The sequence below is a fragment of the Paraphaeosphaeria sporulosa genome, assembly GCF_001642045.1.
Source record: "Paraphaeosphaeria sporulosa strain AP3s5-JAC2a unplaced genomic scaffold CC84scaffold_17, whole genome shotgun sequence".
NCBI classification, from domain to species: Eukaryota; Fungi; Ascomycota; class Dothideomycetes; order Pleosporales; family Didymosphaeriaceae; genus Paraphaeosphaeria; species Paraphaeosphaeria sporulosa.
In genome coordinates this window covers 326,877-343,865 of record NW_017253376.1, presented here as the reverse complement: position 1 = coordinate 343,865, position 16,989 = coordinate 326,877, and the positions used below count along the sequence as shown (strand labels likewise).

The 16,989-nt window shown below is 50.4% G+C and overlaps 8 protein-coding genes across 8 annotated transcripts; 5 read left to right on the top strand and 3 right to left on the bottom strand.

The window, feature by feature from the left end:
• Positions 1 to 1,201: 1,201 nt before the first annotated feature.
• CC84DRAFT_1233988 (uncharacterized protein) lies at positions 1,202 to 2,827 on the top strand (the record flags this gene model as incomplete). The annotated part of the gene is made up of 3 exons (XM_018183802.1): positions 1,202 to 1,587; positions 1,640 to 1,866; positions 1,921 to 2,827. Exons 1-3 carry the CDS (start codon positions 1,360 to 1,362, stop codon positions 2,825 to 2,827), a joined length of 1,362 nt encoding a protein of 453 aa, XP_018029173.1. The 5' UTR covers positions 1,202 to 1,359.
• A 1,521-nt stretch (positions 2,828 to 4,348) lies between these two features.
• On the top strand, positions 4,349 to 5,227 carry CC84DRAFT_1181958 (uncharacterized protein; the record flags this gene model as incomplete). Its single annotated transcript, XM_018180585.1, has 1 exon — positions 4,349 to 5,227. One exon carries the CDS (start codon positions 4,349 to 4,351, stop codon positions 5,225 to 5,227), a length of 879 nt encoding a protein of 292 aa, XP_018029172.1.
• A 557-nt stretch (positions 5,228 to 5,784) lies between these two features.
• CC84DRAFT_1181957 (uncharacterized protein) lies at positions 5,785 to 6,694 on the top strand (the record flags this gene model as incomplete). The annotated part of the gene is made up of 4 exons (XM_018180584.1): positions 5,785 to 5,796; positions 5,896 to 5,998; positions 6,217 to 6,237; positions 6,294 to 6,694. 4 exons carry the CDS (start codon positions 5,785 to 5,787, stop codon positions 6,692 to 6,694), a joined length of 537 nt encoding a protein of 178 aa, XP_018029171.1.
• Positions 6,695 to 7,739: 1,045 nt separating this feature from the next.
• Positions 7,740 to 9,084, bottom strand: CC84DRAFT_1169939 (uncharacterized protein; the record flags this gene model as incomplete). The annotated part of the gene is made up of 4 exons (XM_018179794.1): positions 8,755 to 9,084; positions 8,484 to 8,729; positions 8,083 to 8,159; positions 7,740 to 8,007 (listed from the first exon to the last, which is right to left on the bottom strand). Coding segments are annotated over exons 2-3 (323 nt in total), but the record flags the coding sequence as incomplete, so codon positions are not given.
• Positions 9,085 to 9,413: 329 nt separating this feature from the next.
• On the bottom strand, positions 9,414 to 10,439 carry CC84DRAFT_1233982 (uncharacterized protein; the record flags this gene model as incomplete). The annotated part of the gene is made up of 3 exons (XM_018183801.1): positions 9,414 to 10,115; positions 10,191 to 10,330; positions 10,388 to 10,439. 3 exons carry the CDS (start codon positions 10,437 to 10,439, stop codon positions 9,414 to 9,416), a joined length of 894 nt encoding a protein of 297 aa, XP_018029169.1.
• Positions 10,440 to 12,494: 2,055 nt separating this feature from the next.
• Positions 12,495 to 13,156, bottom strand: CC84DRAFT_1233975 (uncharacterized protein; the record flags this gene model as incomplete). Its single annotated transcript, XM_018183800.1, has 1 exon — positions 12,495 to 13,156. Exon 1 carries the CDS (start codon positions 13,080 to 13,082, stop codon positions 12,495 to 12,497), a length of 588 nt encoding a protein of 195 aa, XP_018029168.1. The 5' UTR covers positions 13,083 to 13,156.
• Positions 13,157 to 13,473: 317 nt separating this feature from the next.
• CC84DRAFT_1233973 (uncharacterized protein) lies at positions 13,474 to 14,648 on the top strand (the record flags this gene model as incomplete). Its single annotated transcript, XM_018183799.1, has 2 exons — positions 13,474 to 13,824; positions 13,886 to 14,648. 2 exons carry the CDS (start codon positions 13,474 to 13,476, stop codon positions 14,618 to 14,620), a joined length of 1,086 nt encoding a protein of 361 aa, XP_018029167.1. The 3' UTR covers positions 14,621 to 14,648.
• Positions 14,649 to 15,111: 463 nt separating this feature from the next.
• Positions 15,112 to 16,541, top strand: CC84DRAFT_1233972 (uncharacterized protein; the record flags this gene model as incomplete). The annotated part of the gene is made up of 3 exons (XM_018183798.1): positions 15,112 to 15,300; positions 15,359 to 16,288; positions 16,359 to 16,541. 3 exons carry the CDS (start codon positions 15,112 to 15,114, stop codon positions 16,539 to 16,541), a joined length of 1,302 nt encoding a protein of 433 aa, XP_018029166.1.
• Between the last annotated feature and the right edge of the window lie 448 nt (positions 16,542 to 16,989).

Below are 16,989 nucleotides of genomic sequence, written 5' to 3'. Positions count from 1 at the left end.
AGGTAGTCTTGCGGTAAATTCTCTGTCCAGTTAGCTCTGCGTCCCTCACGTTCACTGAGTGTAGACTTAGGCACTTGCAATAGTTCCAGGAGGTGACATGCGTGCTTAAATGTCTACGTCAAGAAAACAGGACATATGCAAGGCTATGAGCTACCCAATGGGGGTCACACGTGTGTATCATGCAACCCTGCCCCAAAATGCCTTATGCATCGAGCCTAAGCGCCTGAGCAGGGCGTAACAATTACCGAGACCGCAGCTTCCTTTCGGGAAACCATTCCCCATTGCTAATCGATTTGCCGCTTGCCCTATCCTTCACCTGGTACTCCCATCTTCCGCTCGTAGGGCTTTCCCTACGATCCTCGATCTTTACTTTGCAGTCAGGCTCATCATCACTATCCTCAAGTACTGCGTTATCCCCCTTCTCAAATCTTGCGACTGCCTGTATAGCCAGAGCTGTTAGCCCACAGTGCAAAGCCAAACTGAGCTCGACCTACCGGTGTCGCCATTCCCTGTTGTCGTATATATGAAGGCACATGTGAACGACCATTGTCAGAGGTTGCTTCTTCCTACGGCACTGTCAGACTCTGAGACTTGCTAGTTCGGATTATCGCATACGATAAAATGATTTTCTTCTGTTTCATTGGGCTCTGACATCCTTGGTAATTTTTAGCAGCACAAGCCGAGAGAGCTGTGTGAGTGGCAACGTTGTACTGGACCGGTGAGCCGAGCAGGCTGGATGTTAGACACACTAGATATAGACCGGTCACCGTGAGGCTCAATCCGCAATGGATCTTCTGATTGGAGACAGTCAAAAGAGGCAAGAAGTAGTGTCAGCCCAGGCAATAAGGCAAGGTCACACGCGGAGATTCGCGCTGTACAGGCTGATGGACAATCATCATTTCTTCGGCTCGGATTGCTATCATGCGCTTGAAGCGCAAACCTGGCCGGCTGAACTGTTGGTGATTGCACGGTGTGCGGTGAACTCGTATCGCAGTACCACTCCGTCGGAAAGCATCCCTGCATGTGGCCAATCAACCGGAATTATTTGTGAGGGACGATGGCTTAGCATGCAGCCCCGCCGGGTCATCGCACCATCGTTCATAACCGCAGTACGACCTGTGTGAACAGAGTGTAGGATACTGTTGTGAAGAAGCCAAAAAAGCCCCGTCTCCCCAGAATTAGGAGGCGGAGTTGGTCGTTTTCTATCGCAGCTGCCACACTCAGGTATCAAAGCCTGAGCCCCTTGCGTGGGGTGAGGCGCAGGCGCATCAGGCTGAGGAATTTAAATCGTTTCCACCGCCCGAGTAGCTACACCAAACGCCTCTGTCACACCACACCACCTCATTGTAACGCTTCATCATGTCCCTCCACTTAGACACGTCCGGCCTCATTCAGCATGATGTGGCATTGGAAATGTCCCCGGAAGAGATCAAGACCCCACGTTTTCGCCAGTTCCAGGAGAACTTCGAAAAGCACATGCCATCAGCGCGAAAGCCAAAAGAATATGACCATGTTGGAGTTCTTTTGCTCTCGTTTGACCCAACTTCTGAGTTGGGAGGCATGGGCAATATGGACGTCAGTGAGGAGGTATGTACAGCATCACAGCCTAAGGGGTACTCGGAGTTAATATTGCTGCCAGATTGAGAGTCTGAGAGATGTATTCTTAGAATATGAGTTCGATGTGACAAGCAAGGTCATCCCTTGTGACGAAACCGCGAATGCCTACGCTAGCTCGTGTTTATATGCTTTCGAGTTAGAACATGCTAAAAAGGAGCACCATTTGAGTATTATCTACTATGCTGGCCACGGTTGGAGGAATAGAGATCATAACCCTGCGCGAGCTGCCTACGCGATGGATCTCATGCCGTAAGCCAGATCACTTTGTAGGAGGGAGACCAGTTGCTGACACATAGAATACAGCGAAGCGGCTCAAAGAGATGACACCAAGCTTCCCGAAGGCACTTACATCATGTGGGATAGAGCTGAACATATCCTACAGGAGTTCAAACACGATCATTTGGTTATATTTGATTGCTGTGATGGAGGTTTTCTATCAACACGTGGGTCTCGCCACGCCTTTGAGTACCTAGTCGCGTGTGAGGGCAGAAAGCGAACACACAAACCTGGACCCCACTCGTTCACAACAGCACTCATCTGGGCACTGAAGGAGTTGAAACCGGTCGCTCCTTTCACCATGCTAGAGTTAAGGGACCAGATCAAACGATACAAAGATTTTCCCACCAAGCAGAGGCCGCTAGTCTTCGCTCGTCCGGATCATGTCGCAGGACCAATCTCGATGGCCCCAATAGACAAGAGTACAAACAAAGGGATAGGTCCAAGCTCAAAAGCGACTTCCCATGTTGGCCCAGTCGAACGTTCCTTCGTTGATCTGCGCTTCTTCTTTACAAAAGATATCACCGCTGAGGATGCGAAGCAAGTTGCAGAAATGGTCAAGTCAGCCGTACAGGGTAGAAGCTTTAAGTTCAACGCGACACATGTCTCTGTGCTGGATCAAGGACGAACCGCGAATCTTATGAAGATCCGTGACCACTGGCGCAGGGCGCGCGACTCTCTCGGCTTCTTGTCTCGATCTCGAAAGCGGATGAGAACTGGACAGTCGGAAACGCCCTCGCGGAAATCTTCAAGATTAGAAGCAGGAGATGTATTGGGACGACCTGTCACACCCATAAGCGATGACCCTCGATCCGATGTAGAGGCTCAGGTTGTTTTGCCTCCGGTTCGCATTGAGACAGGAGCTGCAACTACGCTCGATGTTCGTGTACCCTTGGTTATTAACCATGACTCCTCCCTAACTCAAGAGTCTTGACATGAACTTGGTGTGTAGCACGGTCGACATTGTAGTACATATTCAAGATATGTACGTCAGAGTCTATCGCACGATCGATCTCCTCGCATATACGAGTCCTGTCGGTTCTCCAAGGAGCTTTTGGAGTGTGCTTTGGAAGAGCCGGTGATTTTGTCTTATCACTTGTAGGCTTGTGTATATGCACGTACTAGATGCAGGATACAGGCTGTCTGGCCAATGTTATGTTGGGAGAATCGGCAGTTGCATAATGAACTATCATCTTCAAGTCGTCTTGATGCAAGTGGGCATTGCCATACTTTACTATTGGATTCCTAATCAACTCCAGCTCAATGTCTGTGTCGTCTGGACGCAAAGAAAATTCAGATACATGGCACGGAGGTGCCTGTTCCCGTGAATCTAAAGTAGCTTGAGACTGAGGTGTGTGTTAAATGGCTGATCCCAGAGCTTCGTAACGGATACTTCTGCTTTTAATGCCTTAGGCGGAGCGATAGGTGTGCATGAACCTCTTAAAAATGTTGATATGAAAGATTCGGGATGGTTAGTGGGGCTTGGAGCCTAGCATTCGGGTGAGATTTATATATAAGCTGATGTACTTGAGATTTTGAGGTCACGGTGTGTCGAGTGTCGATACGATGCAAAAACTGCATATAGCAATACGAGTTCGGAAAGTACGCATCGCCTGGCAACCAACACCGCCATGGCAACGGCAGGTTAAGGACAAGGCAGGAGCGAAAAATTGACTCTCATGCACCCAACTAAAGCAATTATTTTGAGTTCAGAAGCGAGGTTAGCATACTGCGCTCTATATATTGACGTGAAGAAGAAAGGCCCGTGCCGTCTACGAGTGATAAATTTAGGAGCAGTCTGCACACACCCCATAACCCTCTTCTTGCTTCCTCTCATTCTTTCCTGTTCAAATATGTCCTACTTATCTCGGGTCTCAGCCAATTTTTGAGTAGTAGTGGATTGCACTCCAGTTTGACAGGATGTGCTGTAATATTTGTCCGTTAATGCAACGGATCTCTCTCCCCAGACCTGCTTCACTAAACTCGGAAATGATTATTTCCACACAAGTCTCTTGCAACGAAACACCACAATGGTGATGATAGATGTGAATAACTCCAAATGCAAGCACCTTGGCAGCTGCTAGGATTCCACTGCTTTCACCGTGTTGGGCGTCATTCTATTTCCCAATTCGAGCACAGCTGCTTTTGCGCACCGCGAATATTTTTCCCAATGCTCCAGGGTCATGACATATGAGCGTTGAAGCTGTGAGACACTGTCAAGAAACACGTATCGTAATTAGTTTCTACTGTAGCATCGAGGCGAGTTTCTTCTACGGTCTACGCACAACAGTCTTTGGTCTGCGTTGACATACTTTGAGTTGGTGATCCACTGCTTGTATCCGTCATAAGAGGTTTTGTCTCGCTACCCTATTTATTGAAGCTGACGTCAGAAAGCTCATGGTCCCTTTCCGACTCCTCGACCTTCCCGCCGAGATTCGTGTCATTATCTACAAGTATGTGCTGTGCTTGGATCAGCCCATCGAGGTTTGGCCTGAGAAAGGTACCCAAAGGCAACTCGTCCATGCGCCTGATTTTGGTGAGCATATTAACGGACATCTGCGGTAGGTACCTTGTCGGCTTCCAAGGCCAGCATCTTATCCGGAAGGGCAAGCTACCCGTCAGATTTCTCCTCACCTGCAAGCTGGTTCGTCAGAAGACCACCTCCAAGTTCTACGGTGCGATTCAGTTCCGCTTCTCAGGCCTCAATGGCACCTCCATCATCTGCGCTTTCCTCGGCACAACCTGTGTCTGGAATGATCGTTACCTGAAGACCATCACCATTCCCTTCTGGTCCGTGGCACATTACTCCATCTACTGCCTCCATGCCAAGGTGTTGCCCCTGATACTGGCAGAGCGACTCATCTATCTGACGCCCCGGACCCTGACCCACAAAGGGTTACGAGACTTCCGAACGGCGGCAGTACACCTTCTGCACGGAATTAAGGGCACTGATATCTCCCGACTTCAACTGGTCTTGCCTGAGTGGTACGAGTACGCCGCGCGATCTCACCAGGCCAAGATCTGGACCGCTCTGGAACAGCTGGCCGCTAGCATGCGTAGCAAGCAATCGCCCACATCCTTCGTCATCATTGAAATTTCCCACCTTTGCCATGAGGACCAGCGTGGAGATATCGATGGGAACGTGCGGATCTCCGCATCCAACGCCAATCTCCTGGAGCAGCTTCATTGTGTTCTTCCCGAAGCTGCTCTCAGCATCGCATACTACAAGCTGAACGGTGCCTGGGAGGTTGATAGGCGGGTGGGCTTCGACACGTTCCTTCATTTAGTATCAAATAGGCATGGTCTCTGCCTTCCGGATATCCTTCCAGAGTGAATGGGACTGTTGGCAATAGTCCCGAACATCAAAATTTAATCGCAAAAACTGGTGGAAATATAGCTGTTGAACACGGCAATGGAGGACACGAAATTGAGATTTGCGGATACTGGAGTTCAGGAATCCTGGGCTTGGATGTTATAAACAAGGTTGCTGGATCTTGGTTGACGACTGGAGGTAACTGGGCAGAATGGTTAATATTGTCCTTGGCGGAAGACTGCTTTACGAAACATCAAGACTTGGCTGTATAGAGTCAACTACGCGGTGAATGCCATCCTTTCACGAACACAGATTTGATTCGATAGACCCACTTCTTGTGTCAGCTACTTGTCATCATGGTTCGGAAAAAGTTGAAACATGTCATTGTACATTCGACGAAGAGCCGAAAACGTTGAACGACCGAATCGGCCCAAGGGGTGTGTTTCCATCAATTGGTGTACATATGGGCATATCCAACTTAGCATCGGGGAAATCCCGATGTCCTTCAACGCTGCCAAAATGCTATATGTGGAATTCATGTTCCTTTGTGCTTTCCGAGCCGTATCCATGTCTCCACCATGTTTGCAAGGGTGAGAAAATCCGGTACTCTGTTGTGCGAAGAGCATGGAGCTGGGTTGCAAATGGGAAGTTTGTTAATCATAAACACACTCGCACTCAACTGCACATAGAGGGGAGCGAGTCCAGTAATCACTCTCTGCAGCGTTGCCAACGTACCGCACCACCTTCCGCACAGGGGTCATGTGCGTACGTGCGGACCACATAGTAAACTCTGTACGTACTGTACGGGCCAAAATGCAGACTGTGCGCTCCGTAGTTCCGTACCGTACAGGGTGCGTTACCTGATTAGGAAGTGTTGGTGAATTGCATCTCATCCATAAGCCTAATGTTTGTGGTGTTGAGGGTATCTCTCCTCTTAACGTGTTGCTGGAGAGCTGTTAGGTGACTTGATATGGCGTCTCTCCGCAGCCAGTTTTTCTGAAGCTGTATAGCTTCAACAGTAGCTGGCGAGAGTAAGTTACGATCGCAGGTGATTGTTCTCCTAGCGGACGAGAAACACCGCTCACAGTCACACGACGTAGCTGGCACAGAGAGGTGATCCATGGCCATCTTGTATACGATTGGGAAACGTTTCTGGCCGACGCTCACCCACCAGCGGTGTGGGTCCTGCATCAGTTTAGACATGTCTGGCGACGCGGAGGCAGCCAGCTTGTCCTCGTAGAGGCTGTCGAAATACTCATTAAGCTACGTTGTATGCTTCTGCCGCTTGAAGCTCCGCTTGCCTATGAGGAGGTGATCGTCTATAAACATTATACGGAGTCTCTGGTCGTCGCTAGCGTACGCCCCAGGCACCTTGCGTGTGCGTGGGAGCTCTGGCAGCTCATCATCATTGTCGTTAGTGGTGCCCTCAGCGGCCATATACTGGGCAAAGGTCTCTCGGATAGACTTCTTGGCGGTCTTGTGCCATAGAGCGTAGCGAGACCACTACGTCTTGAACCATGAGAGGCGGAGGAGTGGGTACATGGCTATTACTACATAGTAGAGAGATGGCCCGTCGGACGTTAATACTAGCTTTTTAAAGTATATAATCAGCTTCTAGAGGGTAAGCTTAACGCTAGAGACCATGTAGTTAGACTATAAGAAGCCATTAATCTAATGGACACTCACCTTATCGCTGCCGCTAAGAAAGGCGTAGATTTCTTATAAGTTAATAATTATCTACTATAGTGACCTAAAGCTGGAGAGCGACGCATTACCCTCCAGCAACTTAGTATTCTTATAGAAAGTCTCTAAGACCTCGTATATAATGCATACCTCATCCTACTCATTATCTAATAAGCTGTTAGTTATCGGGTTGTATTTACCGCCCATGGTGGAGCTGTCGGCATGGGTAAGCTTAAAGAAACGTTGGATACTATCGCGAAGGTCGAGGCAGTGGAGTAGTATAAGATAGACACTATGCCACTAGATCCCATTATCCCTAACTAAGTTCAGTGTAGAGAAGCTGAATAGCTTATCCTTATTAAGTACTATCTTCTATATTAATTAAAATAGGCGTTAACGTTTATAGGAGTTATAGACAGCGTTAATAAAGTTATATAGCTTACTAATAGTACCGCGTGCCTGGAATATCTTATACTAATTCTAGGGCGACGCTTTTGCTAGTTCTAATTTAAACTTGTTTACACTATCGCCATAGATAAGAGCTTTTAATAGTAGGTTGATAATATGGCTAGCACAGCATATCTGACGATTTCTAGTGATATAGAGGTCCTCTAGGGTAACCTAGTTAAGTGTATTAATGAAGGTGTTACCATTATTAGCTGCATTGTCGCCTATAAAATAGTGTAGTTTCCTAATAAAATCATACTCATAAATGACGTCAAAAATAATCTAAGCCTGCGTAGTGCCTATATGATTATAGAAAAGAGGCTAAAAGGCAATAAGGAGGTCGCGTTGGTGATAGAGAGTGTCTAGTAGAGGTGTTAGTAGTAATAGATTTGGTGATAGATAGGTTTGGTGTTCTACTAGAAACATGCTAAAAGCGTAACTCCGTCTATCTCCAGCTAGGCACTAACTTACCGACGAAGTGAGCGATAACTCTAAGAAAGTCGTAATTATTTAGCGACGTCTAGATATCGTAACTTATAGAAATCCTACTATCTAACTTAGTTAGAAGTTTTAGGATATCCTTTTTCCTCTCTGCTAGCTGCAAAACCACGTACTTTGATAGTGTAGAGTGGCTTGCTGGTAGGGTGCGCAGTAACGACGATTGGTTCTATGTTAGTAAGCCCCTTGTTGACGGATTAATGCACATTTTGAAGCTTAGGTTGTTAATAATCACCTAGTCTACGTACGACCTCTGCAGCTCCTCCTCCTGCCAAAGGTTATGGGAAATAGAGCCTAACGACCCAGCGACGGCAGCAGCGTGTTGCTAGGGATCCTTGGGCTATAGGGCCTCTGCGACAGGCAGCAAGCCAGTATCTGGATCCAATAGGTGCGCCTTGTAGAGGTGCCTCTTGATATAAGTGGTGCCGTTGTACGTCCAACAATACTAGTTTTTCTTCTCTTCGTGGCAGATCTGATAGAGAAATAGCGTCAACTTTAACTTATTATCCTTAAGGTACTTAAGCTCTGCACTATATTACTAGAAGCTTGTAACTCTCCACTTACCTAGTAACTGCGCCTTACTCTTGACCTTGTACCCAACACGTAATGGGTCAAGCTTATGATTACCACTCTAGAGGCGACCCCATACAATAGGAAACTGGGCTCTATTTGCCCTTAGGTCTCCCGGCCACACGTGTGGGTCAGCTGACACCTCAGCGGTATCAGCGTCCGATAGTGAGTCGTCTACACTCCCGAAGCTGTCGGTCATCGCCATGACAGCTGCCGTACGCGACCCGGCATAGTGATAGCTGCCAGAGCTGCTAGATGCCACCTGAGTTGACTGGGTGGACTGAGAGGCCTGCGAGGCCTGCGAGCGAGTCAAAAAGCGATCCATGTTGATAGATACTGACGATGGGTAGGTTCAGACGATGGCGATAGGTACTTCGGACGATGGGCAACACTACAAGAAAATCAGAGTTTTTCTTCCTTACGACACTGTTATACAAGGCAATATCTGACAGCGCACAGGGCTAGTAGAGGGCATAGGAAATCTCCACCAATTGCAACAAAATCCCCAGCCAAATCCGACGTTCCGTAGTACCGTACTACCGTACTTTCCCGATCCAAAATGAGTACGTACGGAGCTTTGTACGGGTCGCCATGCAGGTGCGTACGTACGGGCCAACACCAAAAAACCGCTGTACGTTACGGTGATACGCCTCAAACTGTACGGTACGTTGGCAACGCTGACTCTCTGGGCGTTCGGGGATGAGGAAGACAAGATACAATTGCTTGGATCGATGGAAGGAAATGAAGTGTATTCTTCAAGAACCATATTGCAGGCAAGCGCAGCAGCGTACATCAGTCCCCGGGGCTAATAGTCTCCAGTATCCTACCCATCAAATGCACCATAGCCATGATTCTCCACCGGTGTTACCGCATCCTGGCCACCTCTTGTACAGAGTGATCGTGCACCATGCTTTGTCCCAGTGACCGTTGAGTATACCGATAACGTGGGACAAAGCTTCATGAGAAGGAAACATCATCCATGTGTTGCTTTTCCCCGGAACTCGACAGTCTAGTGACCCCTGTAGGGTGGACTCGGCGGAGCCGGCTCAAGAGTAGAGATCCATGCAGAATTCTTGAAGTAGTCCTCGGTAACCTTCTGCACATACGTAATGTCGTCTGCGCACTGTCCGCCACCCGACTTCCCTATGTGCGGACAGTGGACATCTGGTCGGAAGGGGAGCATCTTCTGATGCACATTACGGCACAAGAGCGTGTTCGCACCCAGCTCAAAGCTCTGTCCGAACCGGATGTCTTTGGTCATGAAGCGAATGCACTCCTCCTCAGACTCGTACTGTATGTTCTTGCCAGTACAAAACTGGGTGTGAGACGCGCAGACCGATTTTGATAAGGCGATGGCGCCCTTCGCCTGGGCTTTGACGGGATCTTTGTCGACCGTGGAGAGTAGTAGTTGCAAGACGTTGCCGAACCATTTGAAGACGACATCGTATTGAGTGATCTCCTTGGCTTCGTTGTACGTCATCCAGGTGCCGATTACTATCGGCAAAGTTATGTTGCCGAATGATGGGAAAGTGAAGTTGACGCGAGTTGTTGCCGAGGCGATGTTCTGGTTGGCGGCGAATTGAATAATCTCGAACGGTCCTGGCTTGCCGATGATGGAGACAGACTCGGAAGGTACGAAGAGGCCAAAGATGTATTCGGTGTTGAGTTCACGACCCTCGAAGTTACGTGTATCCGAGACACGACCCTGGACCTGCAGATCGATTAGCAATGCCCTCAAGAGACAGGGCCTCGAAAGAAAAGGCTGAAAAGCTAAGTTGTGACGCACATTCTTGGCCCAGATGGTCGAGTTGATCTTCTCAGCCTCCTTCACATTGTTCGGATACTGGAAGGTGTCATAGAACTGCTGGGTCAGCTTGTAGAGCTCGGCATATCCGAGGTCAGGCTGAGAGCCATCGACCACAGCAGCTGCGGATGAAGTTTAGTAATCTTGATGATTGGAATCTCCCACGAGGAGTTACCTACCGACACCGGTGCTCAGAATGGCAAGTGCGGTGGTGATACCGTAGAAGCGCATCTTGCTTGTGACGCGCGAAAAGACAGTCGTGTTTGCTTCGAGAGTTGTCCGCAAACCGATGTGCGAGTGATTTGGGCTTCTAAATAAGAGAATTCGAGTGTTTAACTAGCTTACGGGACTCAGGTCCAAGCGTGGTCATCGTTTGCACAATGCCAAGATCGCAGTCGGAAAGACCGTGAAGTCCCACTGCACGGACTCAGAGCGCTCTGTTATCAGTTTTGTTTCCATCATCACTTAGTGATGCAGTCAAGGGTGATGGCTTTCGATGACGCGGCTCATAGCTGCAGCCCTGTAATGGGGCCGCGGGTGTCGAAATTAAATCTTACATGAGCATATATCAATCAATTTTTACACCGAGTTTCGAAGGGAGACACATCACACCGATGTAAGCATTTGATTCGATGGCATGTGAGGACCTGCCTCGATCGCTACTTTTAATTCTAGGGGGACCGTCATGTGACCGAGAATAAGGAGCCCGCATTTCCCGGTCGCTAACTGTAGTGGGTACTTGCATGTACGCTGTACGCACACGCGGACGGGTGCAGAAATTCTCCCATCAGATTGCCTAAATTTGGGTGGACTTATACCCGGCGTAATTTTACTTCCCGATGAGACTGTCAGCCCCATTGTAAAGAAACCAATCGCGCCTTCGTATCTCGCCTCTCGCTTGTATGCACCGCCATTAGGCGATCTCCACTGTGATCTCTGCGTACATGCTTTTAAGTGAAGAGTATTACAACGAAATGATTGATCGGCGCGTGTGACAAGCACGATATATTTGTGCCATTCGGTCGGGTGAGACAAGGTTGCTTTGGTGGCGAAATGTCTCGGGACATTCAAGTGGTGACTGGCTCCAGGATCGCAGCAAGCCCTTCTGACAACAAGTGGGCATCTGCAGGTTCGAACTCAGTGCTTCGTGGCAAAGATCAAGCATTGACATAGACGCTGATGATGCGATCAGGCGGACTGCAAGTCCAAGCGCATGTCACACAAATGCGGGAACCATGAGTGCTGTGTCCCCGAGTGTGAATGGCCACGAGAACCTTTCTCCTTTCCCTAATTTAGGAAGTAAGGCGTTCGGGACATCAGCGCACCACAACACACCACTCACATTGGGCATCTCGACCCGAGAGGATCTCTAGGCACGATTGTGATTCGATCGACCTCTGTTTGCATTGCAGAAAGGCTGGCGCAGCTTCCTTTCAAAGCGAAACCCTGCAATGTGAACATTGCCGTCCCCTTGACTGTTCGCTGATAGTGCCTTTACTCGGGCAACACATGCATCAACTGACAAATCTAGCCACGAGGCTCGCAACATCTTCTCATATGCTCTTACGTTTCCGGATGCAATTCGTTCATGCTTAGGTGCACTCTCCATACCAATTCCTGTCGAACCCCATGAAAACGTCCCGCAAGATAGCACTCTCAGCATCTGGTATTCCATCGGGTTGTTTTGAGATCAACAAAAGCATGTCTTCGTCATCATGCGCTGGCGAAGCCACGGGTCGAGGAGCCTCTGATACATCCCTGGCTCCGCCTTTCAGCGAAGCAATGTGGTCGGGAAGTACAGCCTTCAAATATTCCTCGAAAGGAGTCTGGCGAACCGACACTTTGTACGTCTTGAGATATTCGTTGAGAGCAGCGGGAGTGAGGACATTTGGATCGTACAAAATCGAGCCCGACGGGTCTGGGAGCAGGTCCGAGACAAGAGTCTTTCCCAGCCCATCCATCTCGCCTATCGTGAATTGCCGATACTGACAGAGAAGTCCGGATATCTTGGAAATGAGGGCGCATATGTCATCGCCAGATACGTGGTCGGAATAGGCTGCGACCGCAAAGCCAGCAGATGGCGACTGGAGAACAATAGTACGAACGAGGTTGCCTTGTAAATCATCAATGATGCTACAAACAATTGAGTCTCTCGGGACGATTCTTACCGAAGTCCTCTTTCATGTTGATCCAATGCAAGAGTACGTGAGGCGGTGCTGTTGTTCCAAACGACAGAGCCCCATCTGCGCCCTGCAGATATTATTAGCGCCTTGTCCCTTTTTCAAATCATACACAAGCTGAACTGACCATTCGCAGCGTCGCTCGGTAATCTTCCATACGCATGCACGGCTTCACCAAGATCGTCTTAGCCGCCAAAGCCGGCAGGCAGCTCGCCATGTAGCGAATGTGGTGTCGTTTGGCGTGGTAGGTAGCCCCAGCTGTATGCGACGCATATTTGTTGCCAGGGTTGACAACTGGAAGTGTGGACATCACTAACCTTTGTAGTCCTGGAGTGGCCGCCGCTGCGTCGAGCAGCATGCGTCCCACATTATCCTCGCGGCGCATGGCGAAATCATACACGCTGAAGACAGATCCCACCTCGCATGCCAATTTTGATCGCCGGTCTTGGAGTAACTGGTGGTAGCTTGTCATTGCGAATATGAAGGTCGCTCCTTCGAAACTCTTTTTGATGTGCTCCATGTCGCCAAACGTCTCCTCCCGTATCTCGACACCCATCTGTTTCCAACGTTCGCTTGCGGCACATTTTGGAGAAGATGTCAATCCGCGGATTCGAGCACCAGGTACGTCCATGAATGCCTCGGCGACTGAGGAGCCCTGTCTTCCGTTGATGCCGATGATAACAACAAGATACATGTTGTTGGCTTGAAGAAGTGCTGTATAGCCTTTTTTTCGGGGGTTGAGAGTAGGTGTATACCGGTGAGTGGCTGAAAGTATAGGCCCAGCAAGAGAGGAAAGGATTGTTCTTGAACTGCGGAGCAGATTAGTAGGCTGAGTCCAACGTTCTATGGATTGGGTGATAACGAAGTGAAAGGTCGTGCGCAAGTTTTGTTATGTTCACCACACCAACGATTGGCACCAACGCGCGCCTGCCTAGGCATATTGTCACAGTAACCAGAGAATCGCGCCCGTTGCGACTTTGGCCGACATTTCCACATCGAGCTCACCATAAAATCGCCAGTATCGATCAGTCTATTGCCGCAAATCATTCAAAGCACGACTCGTACGTCGTCACGCCCGCAACGCAATGCCTCCATCGACTCGGCACAAGAACTATGGCGCAGCTCGAAAAACGCGTGGGACCGCGACGCCTCATATGAAGCGGGGGAGTTGCAGGGTCAGCGAGCAAGCTCGGAAGCCTGCTGTTCCGAGAGTGACTCCCTTCGTTCGGAAGCGCTCTACACAAGCCAAAGCCAGCGTCCGGGACTTTATCGACCATGGCGACCATGAAGATCAAAAGCCTGTGGAGATCGTGGACACGACTTTGCCAAAGGACGACAAGGAGCGTGAGACGTGGGCTAGGAAATTATACATTGCACTGCTCAATGGTCCAAGACTCAGTCCTGAGACTGCTGGCACTACCGCCTGGGAGGTCTTGGTAAGCAAAGATTCCGAAAACATCTAGCTTGGCTTGTTCGGTGCCAACTAAAACGTGACAGGAATCGACTGAGAACCTCTTCCGTGACGGTCCCTCAGTCGGTCTAATTAGGGATAATGCCGCCTCGGCAATCGTCGAGCAGCTGAAGACCGTGACGTTCGGGCAGTACTTCGAAGATCTGCTGCGCTTCGTCGACGAGCAACGCGTGAAGAGCGACGTGATCGGATACAGCGCTGAAGGGCTGTTGATGAAGATTGCAAGAGTGAAGAGGAGTAACGCGGCTGCGACCGCGCCTGAAGTTGACGCTATACCACAATCAAGAAAGGCGCAGGAGACGACGGCGAAGTATATCGACCTGACCATGGAGCTTTATGAAGACGAGACGAGTGACGATACCGATGCTAGCGAGGATGATGTTGGCTCTGATCAAGAGCGTCGTGAGGGTCATGGTAAGTCGCTCACAGTTGCACCCGTATTTACACGAGTAATTAAACTAAAAGAAGCAGAAGTAAACATGCTCGAAGACGTGCCAACCCATACGAAATCTCTCACCGGCTTGCCTACTCGCACTGTTCCGCATAACGCCGCCGCCATCGATTTGACTGAGATATCTGAGAGTGAGGGAAGAGCTGATATGGAGTCACACAATGCCATGAAAGATGGAAAAAGTGCTAGAAGCTCAGCCAATGAGGCGGACGTGCATCGCGCTTCCTATTTCGACCCTGATCCGTTCTGGATGGTGCACTTGGAGACCATGAGGAACAAGCGGCGCTCTGCGGCGGCTAGGAAGGGCTAGTTGTTGGAATCTAGGTAGATTCTCTGCGGGGATGTGGTCGTGTTGTATACATGGATCCACATGTTTCGGTGGATGTCGAACGATCACGTGACTCGAAGGTTCATACCTTATATTCAAATTCACGAGTCAGCACATCAAGTACAATCAGTGGTAGGAGACTGAATACTATTGAAAGGGTCACATTAGTGTTATAAATGATGTGCTCCGCATGGACCCATGCTCGCGGTGGGGCAGTCCCACGCATACCACATGTTGGGTGGTCGAGCCATTCAAACTTGAATGATGAAAATACTGTCTTAATGAATTACTGTATAAACCCCATAGTGCCTCCAGTTGAATCTTCGTGATGTCTTACGCGTTTTTCTGCAAATTTTCACGTGGAAGTAAGAGGCTTACACGTTCACGGCCTCTGTCTTGGCATTTCCATTCAAATCGACAACTGCGCGACTCCGAATCACCCAACACATCAACCACTCGTCGATGTCCTAATCATGGACGCTCCTTCTCACCACCGTACTCCCGCAATGGGGGCCATTAGTGCAACACCACACCAGCCCTCAATGAGGCGGCCATCTCGTAATATGCAGCAATACCAAGGGCATGTTACAGCACAACAAGCGCTCCTCGCGGCGCGGCACGCTCAAGAGCGGCAGCGACACTTGGAGACTATCCAAAATGCGGTGAGCCCTCGGACCGCAAACCCACTGTGTAACATCACTGACTGACCGCCGACAACAGACCTACCAACCTTCCGTAACTCCCCGCCCCTTCATCTCCAGAAACGGCAGACCAGCCACTCCACGTGCGCTCGCCCTCACGCCGACCGTAGCTCCTCATTCTTCGCCTGCTCAGCCAAACCGCGTCCCACTCCTGCGCTACACCTCCGCGCTCAACGCGCAAATCGCACACCAATGGAATCCCTGCTGGCGTCCGTCCTCTGGTGCTGCAGGTGTCCCGCTCACCGACCAGGAACAAATCCCCCACGTGATACGCCTCTTCACTGCGTTCCTCGACACCTCGCTTGTGCTCGACAGCATGGATGCCGCCCAGCATTTCGTGGCCGGCGGGGCGTGGATGCGGAATTCAGCCGATGTCGAGTTGGTATCCTGGAATCTCGTGCAAGCCTGCATGAGCCTGCACGTTGTTGGCGCCGTCACTCTGCGCGCGCGGCGCATGCCCTCTGCGCTGCCGCCGGCGGACAGTTCCAACTCGGTCATACCGTTTGGGCTGCGGTTGTTCTTTCTGGAGGTCCTCGTGCGGCACTTCAAGCAGTACGCGCATCAGTTGATGTGCGGGACGGCGGATGTTGAGCAGCAGCTGATGTGGATGCATTCGTGTCTTTTCAAGAAGGAGCAGTTTACCAAGGTGATGCAGCGGGTTTTCACGCCGGAGCAGAGGGAGAAGCTAGTTGCAGAGTTCCAGCGACGGAAGGCGGAGGCGAGTGCGGCGTCTGAGGCGGCGGGGAGGAGCGTGCAAACTACACGGTTTGTTCGGGAGGAGGCGGGTCGATCCCCGATGCTGCGACAGGGCAGGGGTGCAGAGGCTGGGGAGCCGCCACAGCAGCAGCCAAGTCAACTCCTGATGCCGCGAGCTGCCACGACGGTGAAGACTACCCAGTTTGTCCAAGAGCAGCCAGCTCACCCCCCAACCACGCAAGGACCCCGCCCAGTAAGTCACACTTCCCTTCCACATCTCCATCTCCTCCCCTCCTAGGTACACTCACCTACACGTGCTCAAGCTAACACCACCCCAGCCCGACCACTCCCCAGCCACCATCCGTGCCCCCACACCTTCCCCCCCCCAACAACCGCCTTCAGACCCTCAACAATCAGCGCCAGCTCAGCCCACCGAGTCCGCCCGTCAGCCGCCCCTGATGGAGTTTGACTTCGACGACTGGGTCATGTTCCCGGCTACGGGATAGGGTCTAGGGGTGACAGAGACGATGTTTGGATACTAGGGGTTGAGAGCGAAGTAAGTGAGAAGGCCATGTTTGCATCGGATATGAGCTGACCTGGGCTGTACAAGATAAGCGGGCGCCGTCGATGGTGGATGTTGGACAGAGAGGTTGTTAGGGTGGTTTGGGTGGTGGTGGGAGCCAGGCTATTCACCACAGCTTCGCTAGTTCTGGCATTTCTACAGTTGGAAAATTAGCGAGCGGCAGGATATGCGTTTGGAAAGGGAAAGGGCTGAGCTGAGCTGAGCGTGGTCACTGGCTTGCATGCAAGCCGTCGTGTAAGAACCATCATTTCGCGCGGCTACTACTTTGGTCCAAGAATGAAGGCACAAAATGAGTGCTTTGGCCCTACGGAAAAGCCTTGTGTGTGAACATACACAAGTCGTGCAAGTTGGTGCGCACTGTGCCACACTTG